This window comes from Equus quagga, chromosome 1 (assembly GCF_021613505.1).
Source record: "Equus quagga isolate Etosha38 chromosome 1, UCLA_HA_Equagga_1.0, whole genome shotgun sequence".
Taxonomy (NCBI): domain Eukaryota; kingdom Metazoa; phylum Chordata; class Mammalia; order Perissodactyla; family Equidae; genus Equus; species Equus quagga.
Window position 1 is genome coordinate 154330807 of NC_060267.1, and position 23698 is coordinate 154354504.

General features: G+C 40.0%; 1 protein-coding gene across 2 annotated transcripts in view; it reads right to left on the reverse strand.

Annotated features, from left to right (window-relative positions):
* Positions 1–16997, reverse strand: part of CMC1 (C-X9-C motif containing 1) — an 89047-nt gene extending 72050 nt beyond the window's left edge. For both annotated transcript variants that reach the window (XM_046665783.1, XM_046665773.1), the window contains exon 1: positions 16848–16997. In XM_046665783.1, coding sequence (XP_046521739.1) covers positions 16848–16866 — 19 coding nt within the window. In that variant the 5' untranslated portion in view covers positions 16867–16997. The remainder of the gene's footprint in view (positions 1–16847) is intronic.
* Positions 16998–23698: the final 6701 nt, after the last annotated feature.

Below are 23698 nucleotides of genomic sequence, written 5' to 3' on the forward strand. Positions count from 1 at the left end.
GTTCTGTATGCTGATTGTGATCATGGCTACTTGAGTCTTCATATGTAGTAAGAATGTCATAACTACACACACACACAAAATACATGCAAAAACTGGTGAAATTCAACTAAGACATGTACCTGAGTTAGTACTATACTAATGCCAATTCCTGATTTCCTTCGTTACAGTGAAGTGTAGCAGTGTGGCCCAACTTTTTTGCCCCTAAAGGACACGTTTCAGCCATTTTTCCTAATGCCCCCGCTATGAAATGTTAATATCACAGATATATTGTCTGTTCATGTACTGTATGTGTTAACAGTGCTTTACACGTCGAAAGAGTAAGATTATTTTCTCCCTCAAACCCATTTTTGCCCCCTTCAGGGCAATGTCACACTCACTGAAGACATGCACTGTGGTTGTCTAAGATGGTATCATTAGGGAAAGCTGGGGGAAACTACCAGCTTTTCATGGAAAATTACCATGCAAATTCAATTGCCATGAAAACTACCCTATATTGCAGTTTGACGTATTCAACTATTTCAAAATAAAGCTATAATAAAAAAGCTTAATAATGTATAAGAAAGAGCAGCGGACCTAGGACAGCCAAAACAACATTAAAACAGAAGACCAAACTTGGATGATTTGCACTTCTTGATTTCAAGTCTTACTACAAAGCTACAGCAATCAAGGTGGGGTAGTATTGGCATAATTAGGATAAACAAATAGATTAATGTAACCAAAGAGAGTCCAGAAATACTTCCACATATATACGGTCAATTTATTTTGACATGCATCAAGGCTACTCAATGAAGAAATAAAAGTATTTTCAACAAATGGTGGTAGACCTGGAAAACCATGAAAAAGAAAAAAAAAACTCAGCCTGAACCCTTCGACCGTCACTTCACAGAACTCACAAAAATTTATTTGCCACAGATCATAAACCTAAACGTAAAAACTAAAACTATTAAACAAACAAAAAAACCTTCAATTTCTTAGAGTAGACAAAGATTTCTTAAAGAGGACACAGGAACTAAACAGAAAGGAAAAAAATTATAAATTTTATTTCATCAAATATAAAATCTGCTAGGGCCGGCCTGGTGGCGCAGGCCGCACATTCAGCTTCTCGGCGGCCCAGGGTTCACCAGTTCGGATCCTGGGTGCAGACATGGCACGGCTTGGCAAAAGCCATGCTGTGGTAGGCGTCCCACATATAAAGAAGAGGAAGATGGGAATGGATGTTAGCTCAGGGCCAGTCTTCCTCAGCAAAAAGACAAGGATTGGCAGTAGTTAGGTCAGGGTTAATTTTCCTCAAAAAAAAAAAAAATACATATATAAAATCTGCTGTTCATCTAAAGACAACATTAAGGAAATTAAAAGGCAAGCCAGAGACCAGAAGAAAGTGTTCACTATATATATCTGACAAAGGACTTGAATCTAGAATACATAAAGAACTCCTACATATCAATAACAAAAATATAAACAACCCTATAAAAAAGGGGCAAAAGCCTGGAATGGACACTTTAAAATGAAGATATACAAATTGTAAATACATACATGAAAAGGTGCTCAAAATCGTTAGTCATTAAGAAAATGCAAATGAAACCCATGATATTTCACACCCACCAGAATGACTAAAATTAAAAACACTGACAACACCAAATGTTAGGGAGAATGTGGATCAACTGGAACTTTCATATATTGCTGGTGATAGTGTGAAATGATAAACTTCTTTGGAAAACTTCTTGTTAAGTTATAAAGTTAAATATACACTCCACCTATTTTCCACTCCTAGGTATTAATTTACTCATGATCAATGAAAATATATGTCTGAAAAACAACCTGTTCAAGTTCTTATGGAAGCATTATTCCTAATAGCCGAAAATTGGAAACAACCTAAACGCCCAATTGAATACTATTTAGCAATACAAAAGAATGAACTCAAAATACATACAAAACACAAAAATACAAAATACACAAGATACACATAATATGGGTGAATCTCAAAAATTTTGTTGAGAAAAAGAAGCCAGACAGAGTATATACTGCATGATTCAAGAACATGCAAAATTAATCTATGCTGATAAAAATTATAACACCAGTTATCTATGGGAGTTGAACAATGTCTTTATAGAGGTGAATACATTTATCAAAACTCATCATCTATAAATTTCACTGTATATTTTACCTCAATTTATAATGTTAGCTTTAAAACATGATATAAATCTGCACTCATAGTGGGTGATTTTAACCCATAACTATCAGAAATTAGATAATTAAGTAGACAAAAAGTTTTATAATTTTCTTCTTAAATATACTGTTCATCTATTATTAGATTTATTTCTATTGGTAAAGGTATCTTTTCATAAATAACGTGTTTATTACTGGTGTATAGATTCAAGTGAATTTTTTATATAGTCCTTACAACCAACACAATCTTACTTAACTCTCATTAATTCTAATAACTGGACAATAGATTCTCTTCCAATTTCTATGCAGACAATCATAGGGACAGCTCTGCATCTTTCTTTTTCATTCTTACTGGCTATGTCCTTTAGAAAAATGGTGAGTAGCAGCTAGCAGCACCTCTGTCTTGGGTGCTCAAATTTTGTTTAGAATTTTTATAGTTATCTTCATGTTGAGATCTGCCTATGACTTTCCTCTCTTATCTTTGTGTTGTTTCGGTATCAAAGTTACATTACTTAAGCAATAAATTAGGCACCTTTCTCTTCCTTTATATTCTCCAGAACATTTCTTATAAAGTAAGATTATTATCAGTTCCTTGAAAGTGCGGTAGAAACCACTTGCAATGTTCAATTTAATGGGTCAACTCGGCTAGTCTATAGTCCCCAGTTATTCAAACAAACCCTAATCCAGGTGCCCTGACCTACACATTTCAGACTTACCCAACTAGCTCCCACAATCCCATAAGCCAATATCTTCTCATGTATATATGTACGTGTGTGTGTGCACATGTGTGTGGATGTCTGTATGTGTACATATATCTCTCTCTCCTACTGGTGGTTTCTCTGGTGGAACCCTGACTGATACACGACCTACCAGGGCCCAGGTTTTGGAGTGTGTATGCGTATATGTGTGAGAGAGACAGACAGACACAAGGAGAATTTTAACTACTGATTCAATTTTCTAAGGGTTTTTCACTTATTCTTGAGGCAGCTGCAGTTTTACTAAGTTTATCTTTCTCAAGGAAACTATCCATTTCATCTAAATTTTCAAAATAATGATATGAAGATGTTCACATGATTTTTTTCTCTTTACCACGCCTATAGCTGTATCTCAATTTTCATAATTTTCTTTGCCTATGCCAGGGGTCAACAAACGTTTTCTATTAAGGACCAGAGTGTAAATATTTTAAGCTTTGCAGGCTACAAACCATTTCTGTCACGTATATTCTTTGAAAAAAAAAAAAACTTTTCAAAAATGTTACTAACCATTCTTAGCTTGCAGGCCTTACCAGATCTTGCCCAGGGCCACAGTTTGCTGAACTGTGGCCTATACTGTTAACTTATGACTTCTCTTTTTCCTTAGCTTTGCCAGAGCTGCTGTAAGATGAGAAAAAGAACACTGAGCTTATAGAAGGAACTGGAAGCATGGACAGAGAGAAAAGCACAGATTGGGAGAGAGGCCCTACAAGATTGGTGGGGCCCCAAAGGACCAACGAAAATGGATGATTAAGGAGCAATCCCAGTTTTATGGCTCCAAGTGAAATCATGTGACCACTCATTGAGATAGGGAATAAAAAAGAAACCAGGTGGGAGAGGAATTCAGTTGCAGACATGTTGAATTTGAAAGGCCTAGGAGATATCGTGTGGAGTGGAAAGCTGATGCCTACTTCAAGAAAAAATAATGAAACAGGGACTATCTCCACACAGTTCTTTTCTCCTTGTCTATCGCATAAATTATAATTAGGCATCAGTAATTAACAGTAGAATTACTGAATTACTGAACAGTAGAATTACAGATTGGAAAATATATTGTGATACACTGATCTATTTTATAAAATCAACTTCAAAATGTTACCTCTTCTTTTCACTTATATCGTTTTAATCTGTACAACTTATTTGTAACGTGTCCTGATGAATCTACTGTTTGTTCCATAAATCTTGCAGCGGTCTTAGATAATAAAGCCCTAATCTTTTGAATCACTTCCCTGAATACAGACATAGCTTCGTAGTATTGAACTATTTTTCCACAGGTGAATTATAATAGATATTTACCTATAATATGAATTCTAGGTTATAATATTCCTATGTAAACACATTTTTAAATGGCTTGCAAGAATTCCTTCAGATCCTTCTTCTAAAACTTCCTAGGGCAAAGAAACAATTCTAGAATCACACGAATATTGATTTAGATTTTCCAAACTCTAGGTGTTAAATCAGAAATAAGAGACTTAAAAATATATAAATAAATTCTGCTAAAGATTTTCCCATCTGGTAGCATACTAATCACTATATATCAATTATTAATTATGATTTTATACATATTTCAAAGCTATCTTCAACAATACAAATATAGACATGGCATCTTTTATTCATAAAATTACAGTGTGCTTCCCTCAACGTCAGTGTGATGCATACATATGTTACACATTTGTACAACAGCCTGCAAAAAAAAAAAGAAAAAAGAAAATTTTAAGAGTTTGCTACTATATAGTCACATGAATTTATACTGAGGTAAAGAATAACACCACCAGGGAAAATTTCCAAAGCTCTAACTTCTCAACATTCTATCATCACCTGAAAGTCAATTTTCACCTTTTCCACTGGCTGAATTGATTAGCTCAGATCTTGCTTTGGGGCTCACGTGGTCTTGCTATACGGCAGTATTAGACTATAAGGCTACTGACAAAAGCACTTGCTATGAATCCACAAAGACAACGATGAAGCAAATCACAATATAATCGAGTCTTTCACTGGAAAGAAGTGACACCTGAAGAGCAAGGTGTCTTCTCAATAATTAATATGTTCTAATTTAACTAATTTGATTCTTATTTAGATAATGCTACTTTTTTTTTTTAACTTCCTAGTTATGTTTCTTTGCTCCTGAAGACATTTCCATGCTACTGTTTATTCTGGAGGAAAAACAAGAAAAACGCTTGTAGTAAATGTGCAAGTGTTCTCATTAGCAACAGTTTCTATCTTTAGGTCCCCCTTCTTTACTGGCTAGCAAGGGTCTCTAAATGAAGGGCTCCAGGCAGATGGCATCATGTACAGAACAGTAAGACAGGAGTTCTCAGTTGTTAGGTTCACATTAAGGGCTTCACACCAGAAAGCTAGGCAGACTCCAGTTCTCCTCGACAGCACACAGATATGGATACTCTTGACCAGATTTTCATGTTCTTGCCAGGTTGTTCACACCTTTTTGCTATAATGATAGTGTAAAATGAGGAAGGGGGGTGTGGTTGGCAGAGGTACTTAAACTGGGAAAATTATGATAGTGAAGATTAGTGTTCCTTTCACCTTCTTCCTTTCGAGTCATACTTTAACTGACAAAACAAAAACAAAAAACAAAATCAGCAGTAGGAGAGACCCCAGCCTGCCAGTATTCCAGCCTGCCTCTGTCCATGAAACCTCAAGAGGAGGGCAATGAATGCCCTATAGTGTTCATAACAGGCCTCTCAAAAGTATTCTGATTCCATTTTGCAGATAAAGAGGCTCACAGAGGTGAAATGACCCAAGCCTCTGACAAAGTGGCAATGTCAAGATCATATTAACCCAGGTCCGAAATCTTCTTCCACGACACTACTACACACGGGGTGGTGGCCTATTTAAGGGAATTTCAGCAAACAAGGTTATTTGAGCTTCTGCAGTTAAGCTGAAGCACGGAAACAACCCTTAGACAACACTACTGTTTGTTTCAGGAGCATCATTTTGAATAAGCAAAATTTACAACTCCACATTTCTCATTTTAAATGGAATTCTGACTCATTCCTATCATGGAGAAAATTATTTTTTTCAAAAAAAGCAAGAGGAGTGATTTGTCAGTTGGCTGAAAAATACCTTCAAAGAGAGTAAACATCAAATATTAGGTCAATCCGTAACAATCTAATTTTTTTTATAAGCTCAAACTCTTAGGAAATTCGGAGAGCACATCAACAAGGTAGACGTGCCTATTTCTGCTTAGTTTCTGGCTCAAATGCCACCTATATCCCACAACAGTATGCTTCATTTGACCTTCTTTGTCCTATAAGCTTTCACTGTTAATAAATACCTAGTTCACACCAGATGTGCCCATTTCCCAAAAGCACCTATTTCTTGGACCTCAGATTCTGCAGATTGCTACGTGTGAAAACTTCCTCTTCCACCCACATTACTTTAACCAAGATGAGGCCAGAAAAGGACAAGAAATCTAAAAGTATAGCAAAGCAGGAAATCAACTTATGCAATAAGACAGGCCAATTTTAGAAATGTGCTACAATCTCCATTGTGACCATAATTTCTTAAATGAAAAGGTTTCACATTTACTTTATTTGGTAAAACATCAAGACTAACTTTTCCTACAAGCACAATTTCCCACTGACATCTAATAGAAAATCAGCAAAGTTATGGGAGACAGAAGCAGACATTTGAGAAAGGAATAAATGACAGTATGTGTTTGCCTTCTCAGCAATATATGCCTAACTGATTTATTTTTTTCTCTGATGTACATCTAGAACATGGCAGACTATTCTCAAATCTATGACCACCCTGTCTCTACTGCTTCTTCTTCATCTTACAATATTTCATAAATCTCATAAAAAACATGTACCACTTTGAAAATAGAGGGGGGTAAATATTTTTATATTGAGAGGTTATTCACTCATTTCAAAAATTCAAACTTGGCTCAAATCACTCACAACATCTTTCTTGGTACGGCCTTCAGAGAGAGTTTGAGTTAACATGAAAACCAGTTCCATAACATAACTTTTTTGGGGGGTAGCATTTCCCAGGATGATCATCAACCACCTTCACCAGACTGCCTGTGGCTAACCCTGGCTGAAAGTCAAGTTCACTTTCTGAACAAAATATTGCCAAAATGAGGATATTAAGATGAACGTATGGTAGAGGCTGAAGGTAAATTCTTAAAGGAGTTTCAAAAACATTCTACACAATGGTAATAATACTAGAAAAAGTGTGAATGCTTCCAAGATAAGATCTGCTCCTATTCCTCTGGCAGCAATCCCACACAGTTCTATCTTTCAAGATGGTGTTCACTATGCTGACTTCTCAGTGCTTACCATCATCTCCAAATCAACTCTGCCCACATTTTCAAATATCTCTTGGTAGTTTCCAAGTCCGACCACCATCGCAATTTCAACTTAAAATTTCTACGATTTAAATCTTCCTTCTCCCATCCTGACTCTTATGTTATTCTCCTCACCTAAAAAAATCAGCTGACATTGATATAGTACACAGAAGCACAATAAATATTTGCAGAAGAAAGGAAAGAGTGGTAGAAGGAATTGTTTTACAAACATCATCACGTGCAGGAGCAGGTATTATGAAGAAGCTGAGGCTCAGAAAGCTCAAAGCAATCTTGCAACATTACTTAGGAAATAACTGGTAAAGTCAAACTCCTTCTCAATCTTCCGTCTTTATTTTCCATCTTCTACTTCTTATTTTCTTATCAAAGTTCACTTATTTAAAAACAAACTCAACACTTGTTCCATCCCAAAGTTCTCCCTGACCCCAGCATCTGGATGAGATTTCTCCTTCCTCTAACCCCATGATTTCCAGTGCACCAATACTACGGCTCTAATCACATCTGTGCTTACAACATATCGCATCACACTATCTGTGCGATCTTCTTCTCTGATAGATCAGTGCTTGCTATAGACTAAACTGTGTGTGCCACCCCCCATAATTCATATTGAAGCCATAAAACCCCAATATCATTATATTTGGAGACAAGACTTTTAGGAGGTAATTAAGATTAAATGAAGTCATATGAGGAGGACCCTAATCCAATTGGGGGCCTTATAAAGGGAAGAACCAGCAACTGAATCAGCCAGCACCTTGATCTTGGACTTCCCAGCCTCCCAAACTGCGAGAAAATAAATTTCTGTTGTGTAAGCCTCCCAGTCTTTGGTATGTTGCTGTGGCAGCCCCAGCAGACTAAAACTGATTTTCATACCAGATATTCTCAATTCTGGCTGCATCTAACAACCACTTGAAAGGACTTTATAAAATTCTGATGCCTGGGCTCCACCCCAGACCAGATAAATCAGAAATGCTGGGGTAAAACCTAAAACCCAGGCACTGATATTTTTAAAAGCTCCCCAAATAATTCTCATATGCAGCTAGATTAAGAATCACTGTGTGAAACTTAAAGAGGTCAAAGAACATGTCTAATTCATCTCTCTAACCCCCTCTAACTCCTAGCACATGGTAAATATGCAATAAAAGTGTTCAATAAATGACACATATATTTAAAAGTTTCAATATTTGATAATTACAGATATTCATTCTGGTAACAAATATTTATTGGCACCCACTAGACACCAATTATCATGCTAGGGATTATATATACGATGATGAGTAAGACAGGCAAGATTCCTTATTCTGCAGTACAAACATTTAAAACTATGTATTTCAATTAATCATGCTTAGTTAATTAACATATCCTTTGATCTGTAAAAACCTCCCAGTAACAGTTGTTTAGCAAAAATACAATGCAGGATGGTAAACACCATGCTCTTAAAATTTTTTCCCCTCAATCTCCTTACTTAAAAATGTAATCAGGGATGACGGGGGAGAAGGGTACTCTGGGAATCAACGTTCTTATCTGGGCAGAGTTTTGTTTGGTCTACTTATATAAGTATAAGGTATTATTTCTTGCATTTTTGACATTTATAAACCTAGAGATTTCTAAAAATACACTATTAGCACCCCTATACAAAAATAACGATACTAATCCAGTAAATGAAACAAAAACTTGAAGTTATTTTTTCCTGTGGTGAACTTTCTGTGCTGAGTCAAGAACCCCTTGGGACCAATTGCAAGTATTGAAAACCATAAAAGTTTAGGGCTTGAAGCAGCGTTAGCAGTCATCTGACAGCTGATTCTCCCCACCCCTCATCCCCAAACCTCAGATTACTCCGTTTGGAATACTTTAAGGGCCTGAGGTTAATGGCAAAGTCTGAAACAAGAAGTCAGTCCTACTAACTCCCCAATTCAAGTCAGTGCTGTTTTTATAACAGTACATAACAGAACAGTGCTTCTCTGTAGTTGATGGGCCATCTCTTACTGTCTAGTTGTAGTTAACTGGCCTATTCTTTCTAATCATCTAGTCTCTAATAAATTGAAAGAAATGAAATCATATGAAAAATATTTACTATTTACTACACAGGTAGGATATTCCCATCTCCACATCATATTTCTCTTCATCTCTCAAACGAGTTGATGCCTACAGACACATCACATCTGTAGGTTTCATTGTGTTTCTCAAGGAAAAAACTCTAGATCTAGAATGAAAGAAACTCTATACCCAGGTCATGTGACATTTTGGTGGGTTTTTTTTTTTTCTCTAAAGATTTTATTTTATTTTTTTTTTCCTTTCTCTCCCCAAAGCCCCCCGGTACAAAGTTGTATATTCTTCATTGTGGGTCCTTCTAGTTGTGGCATGTGGGACATTGCCTCAGCGTGGTTTGATGAGCAGTGCCATGTCCGCTCCCAGGATTCCACCCAACGAAACACTGGGCCGCCTTCAGCGGAGTGCGTGAACTTAACCACTCGGCCAGGGGGCCAGCCCCTTGGTGGGTTTTTTAATTCCAAATATACTTTTTTTAATTTTTCAAAGATTACGGTGTGGTGACAATCAGGGAAGACCTCCTACGAAACTGATTTTAAAATGAGGCGTGAAAAATGAACAAGAATTACACAGATTTGGGGATGAGAAAGAGAGGGAAAATTTCAAAAAGAAACAGCATCAAATAGCCTAAAGGCAAAAAAAAAGCAAAGCACAGTTTGGCATCTGTTAGATACATCTTAGGCCAATGTTACTCAACTTTTTTACCACAAACCCACAATACTTCACAAGTGGATGCTCCTGTGTGTTTGTATATATTTGTGCAAGGGCCCCTTCCTACCTGACCCATCACCATCTGAACTCTCATTATCCAGACCAAGGCTCCTAATAGATTCGGATCAGTTATTTTTAGGAGATCCCTCCTGAATCCCTCCTGTAGCAGAGAATGTTGGTGCCTCACATAGAAGAGACTGTTGAAGTGTTCACACCTGCAGCCTTCTCAGGACTGCCCTAGGCATGGCAGCACTGTGCAGTTTTCCTCGCTGCTGCCCGCTCTCCCAACTCCTGCAGTGGGCAATGACTGACAGATGGCACAAAGGCCCAGCTCCATTACCTCCAAAGCAGGACAAACTTGTGCACCAGAGCTGATCAGGCTGAGACAGGCCTTCCCTAAAACCACATCCTTGCTCAGATTCCTCCCCTTCCCTCTCCCATTCCCCTCACTCCCTTACAGGTTTTTTCCTGAGAACACTCCATTAATAAACCACTTGCATATAAAACGCCTAAGTGATACACAGACCTAGTACCCAGATCTTGTTCTCTAACACTGTGCCCAAATAGAAGGAACCAGGGCCTGTCGGAGAAATGACTAATTCTACGGATGGGCCAGGGTAGGTACAAGATCAGCCAGGGACATCTTACTTGAGAGGAAAAAGAAACGCTCAAAAAAATGATGGCAGCAAATCACAAGGACCCAGAAGCTGGTTTGAAGGAACGCTCACTGGCCAAATCTGGGAAAATGTGAGCACCAAATAATTATATAGAGTAACAAATTATAAGCCACTGAAACACAGGAATCCTATGAGTCTCTACCAATAATAAATCTATAAATAAACAAACAAGAAACAACGTAGTCTCTTGCTTACAGCAAAATGTCAACAACCAGCTAACAAATGTGGAGAGAACGCTGGAGGTAAAAAATCATTATTTTGCAACTATCATAGGAAAGACTGAATAAGGCAAAAATCATCAATGGATGCTAAATCAAAGGGGGATTTTTGATGAGGAAAGGACATTTGCATAGTCTTAAATGGTCTCCCCACAGATTACGTATTAATTACGAGAGAGGAAAAACAGCAAAGAAATGGGACAAGACTTTGACTGCATGATCGGAATTAATATTGCCTGTGAGAGTCAGCCAGCTGTCATGTGCTCCAGGTATGACACCCTGAGAAAGACACATCACCACGTGTGCAGTATTTGGCTGAGAATGCATAACCCCTATCTAATCAAAAGTCACCAACACAAAATAAGGAAAGTTCTACATGTCACTCCTTTGCCTAAAAATTTATAATGTCTTCCCATTGCTCTTAGGATAAAATTCAAACTCCTGGAAATAGTTTACAGGACATTTCATGATTCACAACTCAAACCCCTCCACTGCCACAGAACACACTCCTCTTTTATCTCAACTCTTCTCTCTTTCTTACGCTCTTTGCTTAAGCTAGTGTTTTTCAAATTTCAGAGAGCAACCCATTAGAAGGTTGTTAAATTAATCTACCGAGGCAAAAACAACATATTTTCTATCGCAAATACACTTTGAGGCTAGATACATACAAAATGTAGACGTTACACAGATTTTTAGCTCTGAACTACCAATATAATTTATGTCTAAGAAGATCCTGTAGAGATATAGAGACAATAATAAAATAAAAATTTTTCTAATCAACCACATAAACTTTTGCATATGAATCACACAATGCTCAGAAAAAACCAGATTCTTCAAATCTGTCTAACCTAAAAAGTAAAAATTTCCAGCAAATGTAAGTGTTAGTACCAAGTGCTAGTACCCCTAAAGCTAATCTACATACATCCCCACAGGAACTAAAAGAAGCCCTGCAACCCAAATACTCCAAGAGCTACCATAATGACATCCTCCCAAGACACATACACCTTAAACAGCTCCTCATGGAATGTCATGAAACTCCCAACCCCCACTTCCCACCCGCTGAGCACTATCACTAGCCCATCTTCCTCCCCTTACCAGATTTCTGGAAGAAAACACCAATGGAGGCACACTCACACGCACACTTGATTAAGGAAACCTCTCATGCTGCCACTGCTCCACGGTGCAAAAGTAGAGAACGAATCCACACTAGTTGACAGGAGGAAAGGAAACTCCCTACCCTGCCAAGAGAGGAAATGTAGAAGAAAAAGAAGGGAAATCTTTTCTTGTCATTTTAGAAAGTCAGAAATCAAAATTATCAGGCCCAGATTCCTGCGGGTTATCACCTGGGAATGCAATCATGTCAGAAAATTTACCTGGAACCTGGAAACGGCAAAGACCTAACTGGACGTTCTTTCAGTACAGCATTGGGCTGACTTTCCGTTACTGGGCTATTTTACAACTTGTTAGGGGGAGAGGTCAACTTTGAGAATCTGTCAAATAAGCGATAGAAATAATTTCTGACCAGTGGAAAAGATAACCTCAAAGATTTGTTCATGGCCCTGTTGTCAATTAACCAGTTTTTTTTTTTTAAGATTTTATTTTTTTCCTTTTTCTCCCCAAAGCCCCCCGGTACACAGTTGTATATTCTTCGTTGTGGGTCCTTCTAGTTGTGGCATGTGGGATGCTGCCTCAGCGTGGTTTGATGAGCAGTGCCATGTCCGCGCCCAGGATTCGAACCAACGAAACACTGGGCTGCCTGCAGCAGAGCACACGAACTTAACCACTCAGCCACGGGGCCAGCCCCTAAATTAACCGGTTTTCTTTTTTTTTTTTTTAAAGATTTTATTTTTTTCCTTTTTCTCCCCAAAGTCCCCCGGTACATAGTTGTATATTCTTCATTGTGGGTCCTTCTAGTTGTGGCATGTGGGACGCTGCCTCAGCATGGTCTGATGAGCAGTGCCATGTCCGCGCCCAGGATTGGAACCAATGAAACACTGGGCCGCCTGCAGCGGAGCTCGCAAACTTAACCACTCAGCCACGGGGCCAGCCCCTAAATTAACCAGTTTTTATCTTAAGCCGGCAATCTATGAAACTGTCTATGTATCTAGCTTCTCAAATGCTTCCTGAACTGTTTTTTACAGTTAACTGCTTCCCTCACTAATTAATGAGTTGAAAGTCTTCAACACATATCCATTTTGTATTTGCATAAATAATACTTTTGCCTTTCTGAAAATTCTACTTTAACAGGCACTACTTTAAGCATTGTTTCTATACATGATCACAGATTACACATTCAAAATAAACCACCTTTTAAATTTCCAATCACCTAAGTTTGACTGGACTTTTGAACTATACAATACTTGTAGAAAGGGTTATAAATTGGTAAAGAAGCTACAACTTGGAATAAAACTAACTATGCTTAAGTCCTATTATAGGAGAATGAGCTATACTGTATATTTCTGAATCATTCCTATGCAATCACAGGTCCCATTTATGGCTAAAGATGTAGGGAGAATTTCCTCTGGGAAAAGAGAGAAGATTAGATGGATAAGAAAACAAAGGTGAAGAACAAGTCAATAAAACTGGGAGAGTTCAGAACAGTGGTTCTCCTCTACTCTATTTACATATGAGAACTGCCTACGGAATATTTTAAAGTCAGAGGCTTGGGCACATAAAATCTGAATAACTGGGAGTGTAACCTAGGCACTAGTATTTTTTAAAAATTTAATCTCTCTCTACAGCCACTTTTCCGGGGTGTTAGGTACTCTCTCCAGCATTTTCTCTCTGCAATCAAGTAGTAAGAGAACATAACAAACATAATTATGGCTGATAAACTTACAAACAGTCCTATTACCTCTCCATTAACAAAAAGGAAACCAGTTTAAATAAAACTACACAAAAAAATAAGTATGTAACTTGCATTTCATTGTTGGTTTCAGAGTTCTATGAGAATGGACCCTACAAAGTTAGCTAAAAGCTGCTGCCAAATGAAGATCAAACTTATATAAAGATCCCAAAGACTGTAATATGAACCAATGGGGAAACAGATTTTGCCATATAAACCTCATTTGGCATTACCATCTACTCATCTACTCAGAAACACATCTACTCAGTTGGACACAAAACAATGCGGACTTAGAAAGCAAGAGAAATATCAAAACATGAACCTATGTTTCAATTTATGAACCAAACAAAAATTATGTTAAAAAAAAAAAGCCAGTTTCAATACATTAGTATTCTAGAGTTTAAAGAGACAAGGAAATTAAAAAAAAAAAAAAAAAATTTCCCATTTGCTGACTCCGCTTTCTTACTTTCCATTCCAACTTTGCTTCCATCCCTGCTTTTGCCAAAGTTTCCAAAGATCATGTTGCTAGATTTGACCATCACCATCCACTCAGTTGCTGAAGTAAAAAGCCTGGGAATTATCCTTAATGCCTCCCTTCCCCTCACCACCTTTATTCACAGCAACAGGGGGTCCTGTCAATTTCTCCTCCAAAACACCTACTGAAGTTTTATATTTCTTTCCATCTTTTCTAAAACCACCCCAGGCCAAGATATTAACATATGTGGCCTGGATTTACTGCTACCACCTCTTAACCTGTCTTTCTGCTTCCACTCAGAACCCCCCACAATGCAGGCTACCACTGCAGCCAGGGTAGTAATGACAAAAGCTACGTCACTGCCCTCTCTAAAAGCTTCCAAAGGCTTTTGATAACATCAGAAAAGCCCAAATGCTTTCTTATCAGAGCCTTCAAGGCCCTGAGGCATCTAGCTCCTGACTAATTTCCCAACATCTTTCCCTACACATCTCCACACTCTGGCCCTCATTCTAGTCAAATATTTTAAGCATTTGCTACTTTGACTGCCCGGCATACCCTTGCCCTACCTCTTCACAGGACTGCTTCCTCTCCTCCTTCAGATTCCAATTCCAGTGACACCTCCTCATAGAGCTCTTCACTGACCACGCTATCTAAAGCAGTCCTCTCTTCACCATCTACCACATGACACTGCTAATTTTCTCCATGTTTATCACAATCTGTAAAAATGTGTGTGTCTGGGGGGTGGGGGTGCCACTGGTCTTCTTTCTTCTACCACTAGAATACAAGCTCTATTTGGAACAGGGATCGCGGCTGTCCTATCAGTTTCCTAGGACCTAGAATAACCCATGATATATAATGGGCACTCAAGTATTTGTATAATCAATAAATACTCAAATGGGGGACCAGCCCGTGGCATAGTGGTTAAGTTCGCGCACTCTGCTTCAGCAGCCTGGGGTTCATGGGTTTGGATCCCAGGCGCAGACCTAGCACCACTCGCCAAGCCACACTGTGGCAGCATCCTGCATAAAGTAGAGGAAAACTGGCACAGATGTTAGCTCAGTGACAATCTTCCTCAAGCAACAGGAGGAAAACTGGCAATAGACATTAGCTCAGGGCCAATCTTCCTCACAAAAAAATAAAACGTTTCTTTAAAAAATAAACAAATAAATAAATACTCAAATGGTAGCATGGTCTACAGCACTGGACTGGAAATGAAATTATCTGAGTTCTATACAGACTTGGCCCTACCAGCAATTAGCTGTTTGGCCTTGGGCACACCACAAGACCGGAGTGGGTTAAGGGTAACCGGGCAGTAAGAAAGTGCAGGCAGCAAGTATGAAGATTTTTTTTCTAAACTTCCTTGTCTAAATTCAAGAATACAGACATATGGAAGCCTTCTTAACCTCTCTATTTCCTCATCTGAATGAGATTTTTTTGAATGTCACAGTTCAGAAATACTAGAATTATATAGGCCCTAATCTACTTTCCAACCTGAACTTTCTTACCCATTCTTCATTTACATCCCTCCTACCCCCAACAAAATCAAGGTATTCCCCTGCAACCAAACATCACACAGTGCACTCTGCCGCCTATACATCTGCGCATTCCACCGCCTCTTCTCCAACGCCAGCCACTGGAAATTCCATCCTTCAAAGCTCAGATCAATTGTGAACTGCTTCATAACGTCCGATTCAATCACCTGGCCCAATATTGGTCTGATCATTATGTGTTCTGGAAATTCCTTTACGCTTCAAATTCAAGTAATCTCTGATCCTCTCTCAGCCTGTTTCCTAATCCTTAAAATGGATAATAGCATCTAGCATACCACACACTATTGTTGGTTAATTGAGAATTCTTGGCTTGATAATAAAGTGTTCAATAAATGTGTTACTCGTCTGCTACACATATTTTTCATTCTCCTTGAGAGCCACCAATGTGACTTTTTCATTTCTGAATCTCTGAAGCTTTGAAGTCATTTCTCCTCCCAAAGCCTTGAGTTTTCATATCCATAAAATGAAGGGCATGGACTAGCCCAATTAGCATTCCCTCCAAAAGTGAAGTTCACTATATCCTTACACAAATAGCCTAAAGCAAAGATATCTCACGTGAGCTTCTCTAAGGACGGGAATTCGAGGGCAAGTGAAACCCCCGCTGCAAATGAAAGTCACGTGGAGGCACGAAAGGTAAACTAACATTGATCACGGCTTTGGGGAGCCTTCCAAAGAAACTGACTCCTGCCACAGTGATGGACTCTGATCTGTTTTCAAGTTGGGCTACAGATATTCAAAGGAATCTGTGCCCCAAAGGGGTGAAAAGAAGGATGACGATGAAGAGACCAGTAGCACATTAAGGAGAAAATGTTTGTAAGCCACAAATGGACAGGAGTTTAAACAACAAATCCGATGCCTTTCACCTAGCCCTAACCCCAAGCAGCAGGAAGATGACCTACGACCGCAAGGAAGGAGCTGGGGCGGGCCAGAACCCTACGGCAGCCGGCGGGGCGTGAGGGGACGTCTGCGGAAGCGGTGCAACCTCAGAGCTCGGCACCTTTCCCAGGCCGGCCCCCAGCCGCGGGCCCGCGGTTAGAGCCCCGGGCCGAGACCTCTCAGCAAACCCGCTTCCCGCCCCGGTACCTGCGGGGTCAAGCGCCATCTCGGCGAGCGGAGAGGAAGCCAGGCCGCTCTGGGGCAGGGGGCGGGGAAGGGAGGAGGCTGGACTCGGCTGCACTTGCCGCCGCCCCGGGCTTCCCGCGGGAGGAGGAGAAGGAGGAGGAGCGCTGCGCCCTTCGCAAAGCTGCAGGCCCCTCTCCCTCTCACTTCCCTAGTCGCTACTTCCGCCGCCCATTGCGCTTGCGCTCTCCTGGCCCCGCCCCTAATCCCATAACAAGCGTGGAATGGACTTCGCAGAAGGAATGACCGGGAAGGGGGCGGGGCTGCGCGCGCGCCTTGGGGGCGGGAGCGTCTCAGGCGCGCGCAGCCTGGTTTGGGGCTGACCGTGAACGCCCCCTTGCACGCCCGGTCTGCGGGGACGGGAGCAGAAGCTGTGGGCCTTTCGGACTGCGACTCACTTGGCGACTCGGTCCAAGTCCACGCCCGTCCCCCACACCCTCCTTAGGAGAACCAAATGAATCATCCTGTTCCTTTTTTTTTTTTCCTTCGTTAACGTTCATTCATTCATAAATGTCAATTTCATGCCTGCCAAGTTCCAGCCACGATTCTGAATACTAGGGGGAAGTTATTGAATAAAAATAAGGTCCCTATTCTCGAGGAGCACCTTGTTGGCAGGGGAATCAGGTACAAGCAGCACGCTGTTAAATGTGATAAACCCCCCACGCGCGAGATATGCACAGCTTGTTCGACCGTAGAGGTGGTATAATGTGTGCAGTATCATTATTTCCTCCCCCAATAAAAAACTGTGCGCTAAGGGTACCTGTGTTTTGTGAAATATCCTCAGGGCGTACAGTCCGATTTGGGTGATGTTACAAATCTCGACTCCATCAATTAAGGCTGTATGTTTTGAGAGAAAAATGAAGGAAGGTGGTAGCCATCCTCTTTAAGAACCACAACTGCCCTCTTCTCAATCGAAGAAACTTTCTGGGTGGCAATTATGCTCATTTCCACTCACCAACCAGCCTTCAGAAATGCTTCCTTGTCGTGTCCACGTTTAGCTCGAGCCTCCAGAGGGTGAGGTGCAGCCGGGGACAGATGGGACAGATGTTAAAAAAAAACAAGGAGCAGCTGCTTCTTCCCTGAGAGGGATTTAGGGCTTTCAGAATGATCCCCTCCCCACCTACCTGCAGTCCCTCCTCCCCTGCTGCTGCTTCCGCCTGGTCAGTTGGCAGAAAAGCTGACGCGGTTGAGCAGGGCTGGGAAAGTGGGTCTCTGCTCAGCAGGTCTTCCGTTTAAGGGCCTATTTGGGCATAACGGCCCTTATTACAGCTGTAGGTTGAGGTGCCAAGGTGAAGAATTAATGTTTCACTCAGCCAGGCAGGAAATCAGGTCTTTTCCTTGTATGTTTTATAAATGTGCTTAGAAACACACCAAATTCTGGTGCCCCTTTTATTTTTCTGGAGGTGAAGAATTTCATTTAGAGAGTAAATCTTTTTGAGATGATGGGGTATAAAAAACACAAATCAGACACACACTTAAGTAATTAAACTAAATCTTCCTACATGCAAAAGGACATCATAGTAAAGAGGGAAACCTGGAGAGGCTTAGTCAGAGATCTAGGTAACTCCGTCTGAATCCTGCATCACTGCCTACTAGCTTTGTGATTTGAATAAATTTCAATGTTTCTCTAGACTTTAGTTTCTAATTCACAAGATTGTTGTGAGACATAAATGTGATATATGGTGCTATTTCAGTCATTGAAGGACCACTTCTACAGTTTTTGCCATAACTGAGTATCCCTTGAACCATTATTATTTAATGTTTTTTGTTTAAATCAACTCACTTTTCAAAAGACTTAAATGGGCACTATCTACTCTCGCCGTATCCTAAGCAAGAATATCTGTAAAATCATGGGTTTTGTGTGCCGCATAAAATGGACTGCTAGACCTATCTCACTATGAGAAGCGCTAGCTAAAACACCACCTCAATTCCTTGTACATAATAGTGTATACTTCTCTCGCGCGCGTTAAACTAGGTCATTTGAGGGCAAAGTCTTTACAATGTAACTGGGAAAGATAAATCATTTCTTAAAAACTTAAATCATAGAAATTTAATTGGCAATTCAAAACAGGAGAAATTTCCTAAGTTGTCACATTATTAATAGACAATGCTTTGGGCAATAACTGCAACAGGAGCGTTAAGAGGGAGGAGAGCACATTATCCTGGAAATGAGGAATTAGGTATCATCCAACCATAATTCCTAGGGCTCACACAGTATCTGACACCTAATGGCCCCAAAGTAGCCTTTCTCAAAGGATTGAATGCCAGGGTGGTTGAGAAAGACTTCAAAGATGAGGTTGCCCTTGAAAGATGGGTAGCATGGGTAGGCAGAGTAAGAAAGCATGTCATGCTAGGAGAAAAATGAGCAAAAGTATCTGGGATTTGAGCTGTTCTTAAAGGACAAATGGGGCTTGGAAAAGGTGGAAGACGAGGAATGGAAGCATATAAGCCAAAGCACAGGGGTCTGAAGCTCAGGGCTGTGTGGCAGGCATGTTGGAGAGCAATGCCTGAAACTGCTTCAATGTGTTTGAGAATTTGAGAAGCTAGGATAGTTATAAATGAGACTGAAAATGTTAGAAGAGGCGGGATTCCCAAAGCCTTAAACATTAGGCTGAGGAGTGTTTGAATGTATTGCTATAAGCAGTCAGGGGCCATTGAAGGTTAACAAGCAGAAAAATGGCATTATGGTCAAAGTGATGTTTTTTAAAGATTTTGTATAGGATAGATTTAGGTGGTAAGGAGAGAACCAGGGGGTAAGCAGAACAGTAAGTGCAACCATCATAGACCACGTTGTAGTGGCACTATTGTATCTTATTATATCGATAACCACGTATTGAAGTTGTTTTGCAGGGGCAACAAACAGAACTGCACGTCATGGAGCTGGAGCATGCTCAGAAGATGGAAACCTTGTCCTCAGATGACTTCAAGCTGCTTAAGAACCAAAAGTTCCCTAATTATGGAACTCAATATGAGGAGAAAGCAGAATGGGCAACCTTATAAGAATGGAAGGGTCCCTTGATATGTAGCACATCCGACTTATAAGACTGTTACCCTCCCACCCTCCAATCAGATTCCGCCAAGTTAACATTTCACATAACCACTTCCACTCCCAACTCCTTAAAAGTTTGTCTCTGCTTCAGCTCAGGGAGACATAGTTGAGCTTTGCCTTCTGTCTCCTTGCTGGTGGGCCAGGCAATAAAGCTCTTTGTTCTCTCAAAAGTTGGTGCTGTAGTATTGGCTTCTGTGCACATTGGGCAGCGAGCCTTTGCTCAGTTACATAAGGAGGCTATTGCGGCAGCTCAGGCAAGATCTGAAAAGAGCCTGAGCTAGGATATGTAGAAATGTAGAAAGAAAGGATGGATGTGACAGTAACTGCAAAGGAAGAAGCTATACTTCATAATTGGACTTAGGAGACTAGAACAAGGAGGCAAGAAGGATATCTAGGTGATTCTTTTCCTTGGCAAATGTATACAAACAAGTGAAAAAATCATGGCAATGCACCCATTCATTGCTCAAATGATCTGAACCTGATCATCATTATCGGGGAGCAATACAGAGACAGAGAGACCAGTTAGGAGGAAGTTATAGTAACCCAAGGGAGCAAGGTTAGCAGTTGACCCATAGCAGAGCATGTGAAGGTAAAGAGAAGTGAGGTGTTTGGTATGTAGCCTAGACATTAATACACACACATATATATTTTTTAGTCTACTATCCAAAGAATGTGCAAGTACAAACAAATATCTTAATTATTTATCGAGTCGATTCTGACTAGATCTAGCGTTCCTTTTTGCTCACTGGTGATATCCAGTTGGTTATTTTTAAAAATTGAGATGGTCACTCAGCCCCTGCATGCTTCCAACTCTGTCCAGGCTCAGAATTAAACACTTTCCATCTGTAGCTCTGCTCTGCGCTATCTTTAAGCCAATGAGAATGAAATTTGGAGGAACGTTAGAAGCCCCATCCCTACCAGTAGATGGGGTTTGGAACTAGTTCTTGGCTGGAAGATCACTATTGAGGTCCCTGATGGCCCTGTCTGCTTTCTGAGCTGCATAACTTAGCCTCCAGCTCCCCATGGACTGTGCCCTCTTTTATCTGAATGGGCTTAGGTCTAGGTTGGTACTTACATTAGTTAGCTAGGGCTGCCATAACCAAGTACCACAGACTGCGTGGCTTAAACAACAGAAATTTATTTTCTCACAATTGGTGGCTAGGAGTCCAAGATCAAGGTGTCTGCAGGTTTGGTTTCTTCTGAGGCCTCTCTCTTTGGCTTTTAGGCAGCCATCTTCTCTCTGTCTCTCCATATGGTCTTCTCTCTGTGCATGTCTGTGTCCAAATTTCCTTTTTTTATAAGGAGATCAGTCATACTGTATTAGGGCCTACTCTAATGACCTCATTTTACTTAATTACCTCTTTAAAGACCCTATCTCCAAATATACTCGCATTCTCAGGTACTGGGCTTAGGAGTTCAACATATGAATTTTGGGGGACACAATTCAGCCTGTAACAACAGTCTAGTTCTTTATAAGAATGAGAACCCTTCCCTGAATCCCAAATCACTTGGCTAGAGCCCTGACAACCTGCCCAGCTGTAAGCCTCTCCCCAGAGCGATATACTTTGCCCCTGTTTTCCTGGTGGTTAGATAAGGCCTGCTTCACTGTGGATCAGTCCACCTAGCCACTTCAGTCAGCTCCTGTCTGTCCCTCATTGCCCACAACATCCACTCAGTTTTTTAACATATCTTTATTCATCTACCAACCATACTATCGTAACTCTCAGTCCAAGATCTATATACTTTTGCAGAGATGATTCCAACAGCCTCCTAACTTGCTCTCTGTTCGTAGGCTTTTTCTCCTCCTATCTATTCTTTCTAATCCATTTCACCCACAACAGCAAATTTGCTGATAAACTTTTTTATGTAAAATCCCTCAGTGGTTCCCCATATAAATAAAATCCAAGCTTTTCCTTTAACAAGGTCCACGAAACTCTTTATAACCTAGTTCCAGCTTACTACAACATCCTTTCACAACCAACCTGCTTGTACTCTGCAATTTCTGCTTTAAGAACTTACTTGCAATAGTTTATTCAAGTATCTGTGTTGACTTTTCTGTGCACTGTCACAGGAAAATGGGTAAGACTCTCTGTTGAACAGAAAAACTTGAAACTGATCGCAGAAAGAGTGTGTAGCGGAAAGAGAGGGTCTTTGGAACTAAACAGAGGCTAAATTCTAATTCCTCTCCCCTTCTTCTACTTTTTTATTGAGATATAACTTATATACAGAAAAGGGTACAAATCTTTGTGCAGCTGAATGAATTTTTACATATCTATACACTTTTGAACTACCACCCATGTCAAGATAAAGAGCATTTCTTGTCATCCAAAAGGTTCCTTTATACCCCCACCTAGTCAAACCCCACCCCACAAAAGTAATTATTCTTCTGACTTCTATGACAATTTGTTAGCTTTGTCTGTTTTTGAACTCATATAAATGTAGTCATAGTGTGCAGTCTTTCGTATCTGGCTTCTTTTGCTCAACTCAATAGCTGTGACACTCATTCATGCTGTTGCATCTATCTACATATTTGCTCTCCTACTTCTAATTTACATTTGGTCAATCATTTCTCCTCCTGAGCCTCAGTTTCCTCAATAACACCATACCTGCATGATTGATTCAAGCATTAAAGACCTATGATAAACACTCACAGTGGTTTCCAGCACACAGTAGGCCATTCCTAGATTCTAGTTATTGTTACTGTGATAATTATCTTTTAGAAAACTGTTCTTTTGAACTCTTATTGCACTATGTTCAGTCTTTTTTGATGTAATAGATCAGAGCTACTCTGCCTTCAGGTCTGAAATCTAGGTAATGAATGTTTAAATCGGTATTATGGGAACACCCTCCAAATGAACAAAGGAGATTTAGCAGTGTGCCCTATCACTTATCAGGTGAGAAAAAAAAGTGTGAAAAATTCACCTCTCACCTCTGCGGAAGGCTTTCTATATTTTATGTTTTGTTTTTACTGTGTATTGTTTTCTGGGTGGCCTCCTTTGAGACAGACCACAATTTTCTCTGGGGTCAGAGACTCTTATTCCTAAAAAATAAAATAATAATAAGGATAAGGATAATACCATGACATCACTTACACTGAGTTTCTCTTACCTTGGTCTTGGAAAGATGGTATGATCCTTTGCAGAATCTCTCACAGGAGCTGGCAAACTTGGCAGGCAAAAAACAGAAGTACTTTTTGTTGCACACTGAGTCTGAATTATGAGTGACATTCTAGTTTGATGCCCAGCTGCACTGAAAACCTCTCAAGGATCTTTTGCTTATTTAGAGGAAATAAAGTCAGTGAAAACTTTGACGACTTACACCAAGTGTCTCTGCACTGTTAATCTGACAGAAGACAAACTTCTTGAATTCATTATCCACTCCTCCCCCAAACTGGAGAACCTACTATGTGCCATGCATTGTACTGAGTCCTGGGAAACACAGAAAAATCAGATGAAGGCCCTGCCCGCAAGCAACTCAGAGTCTAGAAGGAAAAAGACAAACACGTGAGCAAATAATTCCAGTCCAACATAATAGGAGATGATGTGGGAGCCTCGAGGAGGGAGAAATTAATTTGACTTCCAGAAGACAAATACAAATATAAATGCTTATATTTGAAGTGAGTCTTTAAAAATGATTAGATATTCAACAAGAGAAAGACAAAGGAAGTCCTAATTGACAACATTTTACACATAGAATAGGCTTAGAATAACCATCATGAACCACAAACATGGTTGAAATAGCTACATTGGCCACTGTTATTTGGAGC